This window comes from Eulemur rufifrons, chromosome 8 (assembly GCF_041146395.1).
Source record: "Eulemur rufifrons isolate Redbay chromosome 8, OSU_ERuf_1, whole genome shotgun sequence".
Lineage (NCBI taxonomy): Eukaryota > Metazoa > Chordata > Mammalia > Primates > Lemuridae > Eulemur > Eulemur rufifrons.
The window spans coordinates 23,223,381-23,238,594 of NC_090990.1; the positions used below are offsets into that span (position 1 = coordinate 23,223,381).

At 53.8% G+C, this 15,214-nt stretch overlaps 1 protein-coding gene across 1 annotated transcript in view; it reads right to left on the reverse strand.

Annotated features, from left to right (window-relative positions):
- The window catches only part of CSMD2 (CUB and Sushi multiple domains 2), a 571,373-nt gene that overhangs the window by 232,935 nt on the left and 323,224 nt on the right, over nt 1-15,214 (reverse strand). Inside the window, 1 exon segment of the mRNA XM_069477647.1 lies at nt 12,631-12,743. Within this exon segment, the coding sequence (XP_069333748.1) occupies nt 12,631-12,743 (113 nt within the window).

Sequence of the window (15,214 nt, forward strand, 5' to 3'; positions counted from 1 at the left end):
TAAGCTGAGGCCTGAAGATGGGGGCGGAGACAGGAATAGCAGGCGAGAAGGGAGGGGTAGGGCCGTCGGGTGGAGGGAAGAACCCGTGCCTAGTTCAGAAGGTGAGACTGTAGGAATGCAATCTAGCAGTGACAATAACTACCTAACAGTTATTATCACAACTAACTTTCAGTTATATAACTGGTGACTTGTGCACTGATTCCGTGCCGGGGGCCTCTCTGAGCACTTTACATTGACTGACTCATTTCACCCTCACAGTGGCCCCCATTTTGAAGGTGAGAAAACTGAGGCACAGAGATGTCACGTCATCATGCAAGGCCTCAGAGCTCGGAAGTGGATCTGAGACCCACCCCCGGGCTGTGTGGCTCCGGGGCTCTGACCCCTGTGTCATGCCGCCCTTCTACAAGCACAAGCACTTTCTACAGGGTGAGAAGAGATGAGGCTGGAAAAGGCGCGAATGGGCACAGCCCACCCACAAAAGGGCCTTGCAATCTGCTTAGGAGACTGGACTTGAGGTAGTGGGTGAAGGGGAGTCAGTAAAGGGCTTCTTTCTATTTAGCATTTAAGATTTTGTATTTGACAAAGATCCCTCGGACTGCTGTCTGGAGAATGGTCTGGGGGCAGCAAGCTGGAGGCAGGGAGATCATTCATTCATTCAACAAACATTTAGTATCTACTTAGTGTGAGTCACTGTGCTGGGCATGGGGGCACGATGGAGACCAAGGCAGACACCAGCCCTCCCTCCATGGAGCCTGCATTCTAGTGGGAGGCTCACGATAATCCGGGAGATGTTTCATGGTGTCCTGGACTGCGCACAGGCAGAGGGGATGGGGAGAGGCAGAAGGTCTGGGAGGTCTAGAGCAGGAAGAAGCCACGGGCCATACCAGGAGTGAGGCCATGGGGCAAAGGTGGGACAGGGGTCTACAAGGCCTGGAGGGCTTGGCCTGGGCACTGGGTAAGCTTTCACTGAGCCGCGAGTGCAGAATGAGGTGCAGGTCTGAATGGGGGGTTGTTGGTAGGGCGTGCTGTGTTTGGGGGTGCTGATGGGATCTCGGAGTGGAGTTACCCAGTAGAAAGTGGCTACATGGGTCTGAAGTTCACGGGAGAAGTCTGATCTAGAAAGTCAACTCACAGATGGTAAAGGAAGCCATGAGAAGGAGGAGACCACCCAAGGAGAGGAGAAGAGGTGTCGGTTCAGGACAGGACTGTTGGAGACATCGTAGGGACCAGCAGAAGGCCAGACTAAACCCCGAGGAGAGTGGGGTCACAGAAGCTCAGGGAAGAATGAGGTTCAGGAAGGAGATCAACAGCCTCCAACGCTGCAGGGAAGTTTGGATAGGATGGAAAAGCAGGTTAGCGAAAGGAGGTCACTGTTGATACTGGCAGGAGTGGACTGAGTGGAATGACAGGGCCAACACCCAACGGCGGAGGAGGAGGACGATGCAGGACGAGCAGATGACTTTCAAAACAAGCATTTCTCAGCAATGAGGGGGGAGAGAGAAATTGGGTTGCATCTCATGAGGGGTATGGCTGGGGGTGGTGATGGTTAAAATAGTTTTAAGATGGGAGAAGCTTGACCATATTTAAATGCTAGAGAAGAACAAAGCGGGTGGAGATAGATAGACAGACAGATAGACAGGTGAGGGGTACTGAATGGTGAACTGAAGGTATGGAGGAGAAACACGGAATTTCCCCCCTTCTGGGCACGAGGCCCCAGAGAAGGCAGGGCATGGGTCCCCGAGCACGCCGGGGCGGGGGGACTAGCCTTAGAGACCAGGAGGGACCCTTCTGCCTCATGACAGGAGTAAAGAGGGAAGAGGGTGGCACTGAGTTTTTGGGTGGAGGGCAGGAGGCCGAGGGAGGTCTGATGACACAGGCTCTATTTTCTACGAGGAGGAGGAGGAGGAGGAAGTCATGACCTCTGCCCAAGGGGAGGGGCCAGTCATGGAGAAAGATTTGATGTTGACAAGAACGTCTGAGACGGCTGCTCTGGAGAAGAGGAAGTCATGGCTAGATAGACTGCTGTGCACCTCTGGGGCCCACCAAGGGTGGAGATGGCTCATCTATAGGGACACACCGAGCAGGGCTGTGTGACTTGTTCCTGCGGAAGTGGAGAAAGGGGCGGCAGGACTGGCTCAGGGGTGGGGCTGGGTTTGGAGAACAGAGAGGACAAGGGGCCAAGGAGCCGAGGGCGTTGTCAGAAGAAAGGCCGAGGCGTTAGCCAAGGGGCTTGGGCTGCAGGAGAGGGGAAGGGAGCAGGGGTGAAGGGGCGCGCAGAGCTCAAGGACAGTGCGGGGAGCAGGAGCAGAGGGAGCGGCGGGGTCGGGCTGAGATTTCAGAGGGGCTGCGTGACAGGTCCGGCTGCAGCCAGGGTGGAGCGCACTGAAAGGAAGCTGGAAGGCCAAGGTGAGGGAAACAAGGGGATGGCAAGACTTGGAGTGAGAGGAAGGGCCCGTGACAGTGATGGGGAGGGTGGGAAGTGGCAGAGCTGCAAACAGCAGGTCAGAGGGGAGGCGCAGTGGGTGGGGTGGCAAGTGCACCAGCCCCTCTCGAATGTGAAGTTCATCGGGTGTGGAGAGATGAGCTGCTAGCGCTGGAGAGGGCTACGGGGTAATGGTGACCTCAAGGGGAAGCCAGGTTCAAGGAGGCATCTGGCAAAGAGGTCTAAGGTGCAGCGGGACGTGTTGAGCAGAGAACCGAGATTGGGTGGAGCTCTCGCCAGGAAGGCAGAGGGGGCTGGCGCTGGCTTCTGCCCCTCCTACACCTCCTGTCCTGCCTCAGCCTTCGCTCCAAGCCCAGGGTCAACTCCTGCAGGTGACACAGGGACCAAGGCCCCGCCCTCCCCGTGCCCCACTGCCCCGCCTGAAAGGCGCTTGACCTTGGCCCTTCTGATCAAGTGTGGACCAAGGCTGACTTCAGGACCCAGAATTGCAAGTAGATAAATGGAATTTTGACTTGGAGAAAAATCACACATGCAATTTCCTGTTATCTGGTTTAATATAATTCCATTTTATAAATGTTTCTCTTCTCTCCATCTCTCTCTCTCTCTGCTTTTACCTACCAAAAGCACACCGGGAAACATGACACGATTGCTCCTACTATGCTGCAGAATTCCGCCGTGACGGGCCCTGCCCCTCAGCGTCCTCGCATATCCCCGCCCTCTGTGATCGCCCTCACTGTCTTCTCCCTGAATATTGAACTCCTAATACCAAGTTGGAGTCCTCTTTCATCACCATGTCTGTACAGACGGGACCGTATTTTGGGTCCCTGTAAATCCACTGAGTATTTGATGAGCTCCAAGGCGGGAAGCCCAGCTGGGAGGAAGACGGACCTGCTGCCCTTCCAAGCTGGTCCGACGTCATCTGCTCCTTCACTTCCTCACCGTCCCCTCAGCCCGAGTGTCCCCTCCTCCCGCTCTCACATGGCTGGCTCCTCACGCTAACAGACTTTAGCTTAGAACGTCACCTAATAAGGGGTGGGGAACCTGCCGCCTCAAGGCCACATGAGGCCCTCCAGATCCCCAAGTGTGGCCCCCTCGACCGAATCCAAACTTTGCAGAACTAATCCCTTTATTAAAAGGATTTATTCTGTAAAATTTGGATCCAGTCAAAAGGCTTCACTCAAGGATCCGAACGGCCACATGTGGCCCCAAGGCCGCAGGTTCCCCACCCAGTACTTTCTCTTTTCTTCCTGGGCACCCATCCTAGCACTGATTGCCCCTTGTAACTTGCTGCCTATTTATTCAACCTGTATTTTACTGGCCTCTGTCCTAGACATTGGGGAGAGAGCAGCAGGATAGAAGGGTAAACATTTGTCTCCTTGGAGCTCACTGTCTGGCTGGGCTTTGGGGACAAGTTGATTCAGCAAGTCAGCCCCCTTGTTCCCAGCTGGCTGCCGGGTTGGGCTCCTTGTTTCTTGTCTCCCCACCCCCTAGAGAGTCAGCCCTATGAAGGCAGGTGTTGATTATGTTTTGTGTACACACTGTGTGTACCCAGAATTTAGCACAGTGCCTGGGACACAGAGGATATTCTGTTTAACACATGGGTTTTTCCATTTCTGCATGGAAACTGTGCCAAATGACATACTAAGTACAGAGCTGCCTGACCCACGGCCCCTGCCCTTGGAGAACTCAGAGTCAGGTGGGTGTGGACACTCTGATACAAATGATGGGGGCAGTGGAGGAGGCCCAGACCTGACCACATGGCGTGTGGGACAGCAGAGGAGGCAGCTCCGGCCTCTGGCTGGGAGCACCGGAGAGGCTTCGTGGAGACTGTCCAAACCTGGGAGTCAGCCTGGATTCCGCCCTGCCCTCCGCTCCCCAGCCCCTCATGCTGGCTCCTCCTCCTAAACGCCCGGCACCCTCTGCTCTCCGTCCCGTCCCTCCCTGCCGAGGTCGGCCCTCGCTGGACAGCAGTAGTGGCCTGGTGCTTCCCTGCCTCTTCCCTCCATCGCACACTCTGCAAAGCAGTGCAAGATTGCTCAGAAATAAAAATCTGATCATTCTTGTCCCCTGCTCATTGGTCATTTCATGGCTTCCTAAAATCCGCAGATTAAAACCCTAACTCCTTGGCATGGCAGGACCCTCACCCGCCCCTCCCTCCCCAGCCTCATCTTTGGCCATCACCGGCCCTGAGGTTTATACACCACAAGGCTGAGTGATCTGGAGGGAGGTGGAGCCCTGCGATGGCAACGGGTGAGGGCTCTGGTGTCACAAAGTCCAAGATCCTGGCTCTGACTCGAAGGAGTAGACCTTGGGCACGTTACTTATTTTCTCTGAGCCTTACTTTTGTCATTTGCAAAATGGAAATGGTCATAATAACAAGGCTGCTGTGAGGATTAAATGAGATATGACAATTGTCAAGATGCCCAGCACGTGGCGTGTGACCGGGAGCTAGTCGGCGTTCCCTCACTGGTATTACTGCTGCTGTTGTTTGCAGAGCCCAGCCGGCTCTCAGCGGCTCTAACTTGGCGCCTGCTGTCCTCTCGTCCCGAAATGAACACCCCACGTTTGCCTGCCCAACAGAGTCATCTTTCAGTGTCAGCGCAAGTGCGTCCCAATCTGGGACCTTCCCTCCAATCACCCAGGTGACTTCGCTGCTCTTCTCTCTCCCCCCAGCCCCGTGGACACTGCTGTTATCACAGCCATGGTAACAGCAGTTTAGGGCGCGTGTTCCTCTCTGCAGTTTCGTTTCTCTCTGTCAAACAGTACATTTCTCGAGGACAGAGATGGTGTCTTTGAAATGTCCATACCTGGGTCTCCAGGAGGGTGCAGGGCACGGAGGGGACATTCAGTATGCGCTTGCGGAACGCTGAGGGGAGGGTGGAGGAAAGGATGGGAGGAAAGCAGCAGGAAAGGAGGAATGGAGGGTGAGAACAGAGTGTCTGGAGAAGAGTTAGCAGCTCAGTGTGGTGGGAAGTTCAAGTGCCGGTGAAAAGAGAAGCAGCCAGAGAGATGGCTGGAGGGGTGGCCCGAGGGGGACCATGAAGGGCCTGGTTCCATGAGTGATGTGTCATTTGAACTCTGTCCTGTAGTTGTCAGCTCCTTGAAGCCAGGGCTCCCCTCCCTTCTGTTCTGTATCTCCAGAACCAAGCCCAGCTCCTCATGCATAGTGAGCACTCGAGACCTGTCATTGGATCAGCTCAAACTCCCAGTGAGTGCCCAGGGTATCTTTGGTGCATTAGGACAACCCCGTGGGCACGCCCGGACCTCCTGGGTTTCCTTAGAATCACATTCCACTCTGCTTTTCTACTTCTGAGGATGGGAAGGGCACCAGGAGGTGGGAGACCCTGCAGCTCTACGTGCCCCTCTAGGGGCTGCCACATCTCTCTGCACGTGGTTTCCACCAATGGGATGGAGTTGTGGATGGATGACGTGGGTGACGGTATCCCCATCTCCTTCCTCCACAGCCCTGTCAAGGGTCTGTTGCCGGCTGGAGGAGGTTGGGCACAGACGGGAATATGGACATTTAAGTAGCCTCCAAGCTGCCTGCATCAGCCCCAAACTGGAGCTTACCATTTGCAAAAGTCCATGTTTTTAGAGGGTGTATCTCATGGACAAATTACTTCCTGCCAAATTTTAATGCTGTAGCATTCCTGCTGTTTGCCAGCCCAACCTCCGGGGCCAGAACAGACTGGATTCCACTGGGTTTTTCTGGGAAGAGGCAGTTGCTGCCTCTAGCTAAACTTTGTCTCCTGGTGCCTGAAAATCCTTTAAAGGTATCGTGGAAACTCAATGAGTGTCTTAGGAACATGCCTGCTGTCATCCCTGGCCAAAGTTGGCCCCCCAGCTCATGGGGACCTGCCAAGCAGAGGTGTACTGAAATTAACAGGGGAGAGGTCAGAAGTGGCCCTGGGCTTGGCATCCGACAACAGGAAGAGCAATGTCCCGGAGTGGGCGGGGTCAATGGTGCTGGTTGGCTGCCCTTGTTCTGCTTTCAAGCCCGGCTCCAACACCACCTCTTCCTGGCAGCTCAGCAGTGCCCACGACCACAGTGGCATTCCAGAGAAGGGGTGTGGTCCTGCCTGCACAGGGCATGTCTCGGCCCTCTTCTGCCCACTTGCTCTCAAACTTTATTCCTACGGAGGTTTTAACCTCAATCTATCCACATGTCAGGTTTCTACTGCAGTCTGTCCTCTCTCAGGAACAAACTTCTCCTCCTTCAAGCAAGTCTCAGTTTCAGACCTTCATCCAGGGAGCCTTTCCTGATGCCCCTGAGCAAGATTAGCTGCTGAGCCTTTGTATTTCCCCGTCTTCGAGCACTTACTCTACGCTATGGAAAACAGACTATGAATTAGGAGAAGGCAGAGATTGTCCTGTTGTCCCTGCTGCCTCAGTGTCCTAAACAGTGTCCGCCACACATCATAGGGCCTTGGAAAATGTTGAACAAATAGATGAGTTCATTTCTAACATGAGTCCCCTGGCCCGCTGGGCATCCTTTCTGCAAAATCCCCACCGCCTCACTCCCTCCTGTCTCCGGGTCCAGGGCCCAGCTCCCTCCTCCCCCGGGCCAGCCTCCCAGCCTCCTCACTAGGCTGCCAGATCCCAGACTCCAGTGAGGAAGCAGGGAGACTTCCAGATTGATGTTAAGACTTGTTAGCAAGTTGTGTGTAATTTTATAATGTTTCTGGTAAGTGCTAATTGCCTGTTCCTTAAATATTTCTTGTTCTACTGGGAAGCAAAGCAATTGCAACTATGAATGCATTTCCCGCAGCTGGCTGCCCCCATGGAGGGAGACTGAGCTTCTAGGCCCCGAGTGCTCAGATATTGATAGATCACGAGTCCCCTCCCCCAGCCCAACCTGGGATGGTGACAAGCAGAACTGGAAGGATTTCTAAAAAGTCAATGTCCCAATTTTTTTTGCCACCAGGGCTCATATTTTTAATGGGAAGGAGGGGTGATACTCCAGTACCATCTGCCTGCCCCAAGGTAGCGTCTCTTTGCCCAAACTGGGGCAGAGGGGGTATTGATGATGATGTGGCCAGGTGTACCTGAGGGAGAGGTGGAAGTGAGGGATAGAGGAGGTCTCTGTCCCCAGATGCCTCACTCCATCCTGCGGAACACCTGCACCCCAGCTACCTTCCCATCCCCAGCTGAGATTGCTATCTTGTGTGGCACTCCCCAGGAGCTGGAATACCAGGAGGGCTGAGAGGGGGATGGAGGAAATTCTGAAGCTTCAGGCAGTGCTGGTGTAGGTTGGGAGGAGAGCCGCAGGCCTGGGGACACAGGCAAGGGAAGCTCTCAACTGAGCGCTTGCTAAATGCCGGGCCCTGTGCTGGGTGCTTCACTACACTGAGTCCTCAGGAGACCCTGGGGAGGTCACGCTTATCAGCCCCTCTTCACAGGTGACAAGGAGGGACTGGTGCACAAAAGTCAAAGGAAGAATCTGATTGCAAATTGGGTCTGTCCAACCCCAAAGCCTACAGGGACAAGAGAGAATGAGTGGGCTTTTGGCACCTGAGCACCGGGAGGTGGTCAAGTGGCCCAAGAAGGAATTAAGAGGGTGCCGAGGAGGGCGCCTGAGTGTGCCCATGCAAAGAGTAATTACGATTGGATTCCGCAAGCTTTTCCCAGCACACCCTCGGTGCCAGGCACTGGGCTAGGCCCTGTAGCACTGGGGAGATTAATAAACCGTAATTTCTGTCTTGAATAGATGCATAGAAGCCAAAACTGGTTTAGAATAATTATCATGGAGAACGTTGGATGCTACGTGAAAAATTTTGTACTTTATCCTAAAGGCAATGAGAAGCTATCATTTAATTTTTTTTTTTAAGTAGGAGAGAATTGTGCCAGATTTGGATTCTGGGAAGATCACTGTGCTCCGAGTGGCAGATGGGTGGGGGATGGAGGGAGAGGACTAGAGACAGGCCTGCCGGCTGGGGGGACTGTGCCGCCATCCAAGTGAGGGTGATGCGGGACGGCCTCAACCACAGCAGAGGAAGAGGAGTGGGATGCTGCAGAGGGAGAACCGCCAGAAGCTGGGAGCGGAGTTAGAGGAGGGAGAGGGACAAGCAGGAGGCGGGGACGAGGCCTGGCAAAGGGCTGGCTGGTGGGGCTGTTCCCGAGACGGCACACAGGAGCGGGCTGTGGATGGGGGTGGGGATGGCTGGCTTGGCTTTGGACAGTGCTGTGGACTGACTCCTACGTTGAGGCCCTTAACCCCCAGTGTGACTATATTTGGAGATGGGGCCACTGAGGAAGTTAAACTAGGTCATAAGGGCAGGGCCTGGATCTTACAGGACTGGTGTCTTTGTAAGAAGAAACAGCGCAGAACTCGTGTGCTCGCTCTCTCTGTGCGCACGCACCGAGGAAAGGCCACGCGAGGATGTGGCGAGAAGGTGGCCGTCTGCCAGCCAGGAGGAGAGCCCTCACCAGAAACCAAATCAGCCAAAACCTTGATCTTGGACTTCCAGACTCCAGAGCTGCGAGAAAATTAATTTCTGTTGTTTAAACCACCCGGTCTCTGGTAGTTTGTTACGGCAGCTGACTGACATAGCAGGGTTGGGTTTGAGATGTCTGGGGGGAAGTTGTATAGAAATGTGTAGTAGATTAATATACAAGTGGGGGACAGAGGCAGAAGTCACCAGGTTTAGGTTGCAGTTGAAGCCATGGGAGTAGAGGTGAGCAACTGCGGAAGGCCCTAGAACAAGGAGACTGAGGCTGAGGACAGGCCTGGGAAGGGGCATGAGGAGCCTGCAGCAGCTGCAGAGGACAGCCAAGAGGGGAGGGGAGAGACACCCAGAGAGCAGGACGGGCACGGACAAGGGGTCACATGGGACGAGGGGTCACATTGGGGTGCCAGGGCACTCAGCTCGCCCACCTTCCTGCAGCAGAGGGGGCTCCCCACCACGCCGTGAAGCTGTGGAACAACAGAACAACTGGCTTCGCCCCTCGGATAAAAAGTCCAAGGTAGGAGGGAGAGGAAGGAAAACACAGGCCCACCGGATCTAACCCTTCAAAGCTTCTTCCCACTGGGCAAAGTGCAAAGGCTTTGTGTGGCCTTCAGGCTGTCCATAAGCTGGACTCTGCCTCCTGCCCCTTCTGCCTCCACGCCTTGCACTCCATGCACGGGGCCACCTCATTCCTCAGCCCGTCTCGTGAGCACCGAATGAGATGAGGCAACATCTTCCAAACTGGTGTTTAGTCATGAATCCTCTCTTAAAAGAAGGCTCGCAAGGAGTAAACAAGAAGGAAGGAGAAGGAACGGAGGTGGGGCCAGCGCCCTTGCTCCCAGGCACGCCCCACCCCACCTTGGTGGTCCCGGGGGTACCCTGAGTCTTTGCATGGCACCGTTTGAAAACCCTGAGATAATGAACATGAAGCTTCAGGCACACGGTAGGCTCTGCACAAATGTCACGTCCCCTTCCTTCCAGTGGAAACACAACAAACACATCTAACTCCTCTTTCCTACACAACAGCTCTTCAAATATTTGGACACAGCTCTCGAGTCTTCCGAGTCTAACTACTTTCCCCCCAAGTAAATCTTCGGGGTCATCACCATTTCCTGCAGGGATTGGCTTAAATCCGCTCCTTATCCATCTCAAGCTGCGGTCCCCACATCGAAGCTGGATGCTCCGACGCCCGACCAAGGCAGAGGAGAGCGCAGCTAACTCCCAGGGATAAGTTCTAGTGGCTGGTATTTATTCGCACTTCATCTCATCCTACTAATTTAGCCAATAGTTCTACCCGCTCCAGATCTTTCTGCACCGTGTTTGCTGATTGGTACTGTCATCCCTTTCAAGTCCATGCTATTTACGTCTTATCCAAACCATTGGCAAAATATGGACAGATTAAGGGCATGCGGGTGACATGAGATCATTCCTCCCACTCTGGGAGCGTTCACTGCTGAACACCCATAGAATTTCAGAAATGGGGGAAAACTTAGAAACTCTGCCTCCAAATCCACTCCTCTTTTCAAAGTAGTGAGTGACAGGGCTTGGACCCGAGTCAAGGTCTCACGGTTTCCTGCTGGTGTGCTTCCCTCGGCCTCTCAGCTGCTTGTGTGGAACTTGCGCACGGGGACAGCCCACTCATTGACCCACCCATGGACCAGTCCATCAGCTACTCACTAAGTGCCTCGCAACGTGCAACATTTCTCATATTGACCATTTTGGTCTAACAATCTTCACAGGCCCCCTGTGACCCTGGTTGTGTTATTATCTCCATTTTGCATAGGAAGAAACAGAGCCCCAGAAAGGTCCCATGGCCTGTCATGGAGCTAGAAAGTGACAGAGCCAGGATCTGCACTCAGCATGTGTCACCCCGTAAGTGTTTGTTCTCTGCTGTTCTGCCTCACCCTGAGAACAGGGATTCCTGTTCTCAGAATAGTACAACCATCATCTTTACCCCAGGGGACATCGTGGTATGATACCATAGTGTTGGTGTAGAAAATATGGACTAGCTTCCTGTTAGGGGTTGAACTGCATCCCTCAAAAGGATATGTTGAAGTTCTATTTTTTTTTTTTTTTTTGAGATAGGGTCTTACTCTGTTGTCCAGGCTGGAGTCCAGTGGCTAGATCATAGCTCACTGCAGCCCTGAACTCCTAGGCTCAAGCAATCCTCCTGCCTTAGCCTCCTGAGTAACTGGAACTACTGGTGTATGCCACCATGCTCAGCTAATTTTTTTTTTTTTTTTTTTGTAGAGATGGGTCCTTGCTGTGTTGCCCAGGCTGGTCTTGAACTCCTGGGCTCAAGCAATCCTCCCATCTCAGTCTCCAAAAGTGCTGGGATTACAGGTGTGAACCACCACGTCCAGCTAGATACGGTATCTACAAGTGTGTCCTTATTCGGAAATAGTCTTTGCAGATGTAACAAGTTAAGATGAGGACCCAATGGAGGAGGGTGGGCCCTTAATCCAGGATGCTGGTGTCCTTGTAAGAAGGGGAGAGAGAGACGCACAGGAAAGTGTGTGATGCAAAGGCAGAGATTGGAGTGATACAACCTTGGCTCCAATCAAGGGACACCAAGGACCGACAGCTACCACCAGAAGTTAGGAGGAGGCAAGGAAGGGTCTACCCAGGGTCTCAGAAGGGGCATGGCCCTGATGACACCCGGATTTCAGACTTTTAGCCTCCAGACTGTGGGAAAATAAACTTCTGTTGTTTTAAGGCAGCCAGTTTGTGGTACTTTGTTAGGGCGGCCCTAGCAAACTAATACACCTCCCGCACTTGGTTTGGAAACAGAGCATGGGTCCTGGAGCAGGAGGAGCCGTTGGTGCCCTGGGGGTGGGGAGCAGGTGTCTGAGCCGCAGTGGAGGCATGCCTTCTCCCCCTCCCGCCTCCTGTCCCCCTAGCAGCCACCTAAGCATTTTGAGGACTTAAGCCTCACTTTCTTGATAAAGCCTCTCCTGACCTCCCCAGAAAGGATGACTTCTCTGTGCTCCCATTGGCTGTCTGGGAAGCCACCTGGCTTTAATACCCCATTCGCTTTCCCCTCTGTCTCGGCACTAGAGCACCAGCCCCTTGAGGTGAAGCCCAGGCCTGATGCCTCTGTCCCCTAGTGCTGGCTTGCTGTCTGGTACCTAACGGGAGCTTAACGATTCACTACTTGTGGAATGGCTTCTCCCTCCCTCCTGTGGGGATTGGTATTAGCAGCTGTTGGCCAACAGGTGGTTGGAGGTGCACAGATGGGTGATGGTGGTGGTGTCTCTCGGGCCCCGGAGTTTGCTGTTCCCTTGATGTCTATTCCCAGCAAGAGATGAAGACCCTTTCTGCATCCTCCTTGGGCCACCCACACTGGTGTGTGTCTGTCCCTAGCCCTAGGTACACTCACTCACCCATCTCCTTGGCACCCAGTTAGGGTAGCTTGGGAAGCTATCGTCCTCAGTCTAAAGATTTTAATAATGAGTGAAGCCTGACGATGTGAGTCAGATATGAATGGGGGACGGAACTGGTGTCTGCGTTCGTGCTGGGTGCCTAGCGTTTTAAGTGATTTATCCCAGACAATCCTCGAAACAACGGGAGGCCCACGGAACCAGGAAAGAGGCCCAGGCTCAGAGAAGGCGAGTAACGTGCCCAAGTGAAGCTGGCGCAGGATAGAACCAGGATTCAAACCCAGGGCTTTCTGACTCCAGATCCAGACCCCAACTCTCTGACTGCCAGGACCGACTTCCTGTGCCCCCCAAGAGCAGTTACCTTCATAAGAAGCCTTGAATCCCAGGGAGCTGCCGCTGCCATCGGTCTGGAAGAGGAGCCACATTTGATGGTTGGTGCTGACAATGAGATCTGGGACCGACGTACCTGTCAGGCTGGCAGGAGAGACGTATTTAGAGGCGTGCACCCAAATAGAATGACTGCCCGACCCAGGAGCCAGGCCCACTCAGGGCCCCATTCCGGGCCCCACCGTGTTGGTGACATTGGAGCCCAGCGGTGTGGATTCCGCATGCTGGGAGGACTCACTGCCTCTCTGCCTCCGCCATGGGCAGAGCTTGAATATCAACTTTGACTCCCTAGCCCAGACCCCTGGGCTCACAAGGGCTATCTATGTCTTCATTGCTCAGGGGACAGGGACTGCTGGGGCCAAATCTAACCAAGGGGATGCCTGCGCTCTTGCAACCTTTGATCTCTCATGTGAATGGTATTGCAAAAAAGACACCCCTACACCCCACAGCTGTTTCTGTGTGGGTTTCCTCTCACAGAAACCCATCTCCCCAGTCGGAACCCAAGCCATTCCTTTAAATGAGACACCTCCTTCCATTCTAGCTCGAGAATCGAGGCTTCAAGTGTAGCCATCACCTGAGGGCCATGTTCTTTCTGAAGCAAAGGGTTTAAGCCTGGGGACAATTCTGATTAACCACCTCCCGAGTCAGACCCTGTGCTGACCAAGTTCCCACCCATTGTCTCATGTAATGCCCTTGTCACCAGTGAGGGAGGGGTGTCACCCACATGGCACAGATCAGAGGGCAGGTGCAGAATGGGTAGTGGCATTCCCAAGGTCAGCCTGATAGAGAATGGTGGAGCCAGCACTCTGCTTGCAGGCCGGGGTTTCCGGAAGAGACCTGGCTCCCTCCTTCTGTTGACACAGGACAACTCACCGGCACACACGGAGGCGGGGCAGAGGGCCGTAGAGGGGGAGACTGAAGTAATGGGTCCTAATCTCTGCTTCATCCTGGGGTTTCAAAGTTGGGGGGCTATTGAACGGGCTGCAGAGAGATGGTCATCACAGCATGAGTGCCATCGGGTGGAGCTGGGATGGAACCCCTGGCATACAACAGCCTGGCCCGTGTGACGTCCCTGAGCCTGGGGTTCTGACACTCTGTAAGGAGTAATGACTGGAGCCAGGCCTGTGCTGCCTCCTAACTCTGGGGTGGTGGTGAGCAAGGGAGAAGGCTGAGCCTTTTCCTTTTCCTCTGTTTAACCCAATTATGACAACTAAGAAGCCCAACCATTTTGTGTGTGTTTCCCTAAAGGTCTGAGATCAATGTTGGCTTAAAGAGACCTGGGTGGTGGTGGGAGAGCCTGTGGGCCACTAGAGAACTTGTTGGGAGCTCCCTCAAACTATACTGATCCGGAGACCTGGCCCCAAGCTCTGGCAATGCCATTCATTTGCTGTGTGACCTTGGGCAAGTGGTTGAGCCTCTCTGGGCTTCTTCACTCCATGTTAAATAAGGGGATTGTTTTGTATAATCACCAAGAGTCTTTCCAGCTCTGATGTCCTAAGGTTCTATGTCAGAGCACAGGGGGATCATGGGAGGAAGGAGAGCTGGGATCCTGGCCTCTCGGGCACACTGGGCTGATGCACCATCCAGGGCAGCAAACCAGGGCAGACGGTGAGTGATGGGGATGCACCCAGAGGTGGGTGTGATATGTGATTTTATGCGTCAACCCGGCCAGGCCACGGGGTGTGCAGATATTTGGTCAGACATTATTCTGGGTGTGTCTATGAGAGTGTTTTTGGATGAGATTAACATTTAAATCAGTAGACTGAGTAAGGCAGTGTGAGTGGACCTCATCCCGTCAGTTGAAGGGTTGAAAATATAACAGAAAAGTGGACCCTCCCTTGAGTAAGAGAATTCTTCCCGCCTGGCTGCCTCTGAACTGGGACATTGTCTTATCTCCTGCTTTTGGACTTGAACCGGCACATTGGCTCTTCCTGGGTCTTGAGTCTACTGGTCTTCAAACTAGAATGACATCACCAGGTGCCAATTCACCCTGAAGATCCTGGGACCTGTTGGCCTCCAAAATCACATGAACCAATTCCTTATAACAAATCTCATCCATCTATCATCTATCTACCTATCTATCCACCTATGTATCTACCTACTTACCTACCTATCTACCCATCCATCCATTACCATTTCCTATCAGCTGTTTCTCTGGAGAACCCTGACTAGCACAGTGGAGCAGGCAGCAAGGAGAATGTCCTTTGGGCTCACATTCCATGCCTTTGTCCTGGGGGATCCCAAGCCCCAGCCATGTCACCTGACTCAGTGGGTACCATCGGATGAGATGAGTCACGTGACTACCTGGATGGCATCACCTCCAGGTGGGTGTGGGACCAGGCAGGACTCGGGAAGGTGTGAGAACCACCCAGAACAGCACAGCCTCTGGACAAGCCAGCTATCACTGAATGGCCATTTCTCATGCAGCGCTGGAACCAGAGGGAGACCAGAGGGAGATGGCCTGGAACTAGCCCGGCTGGGAGGGCCTGTGGCACGGGACAGGGTCCTTGACTGAAATGAAAAGACAGGAACTCAAGTGCTGGTTTTGCTACCAGCCT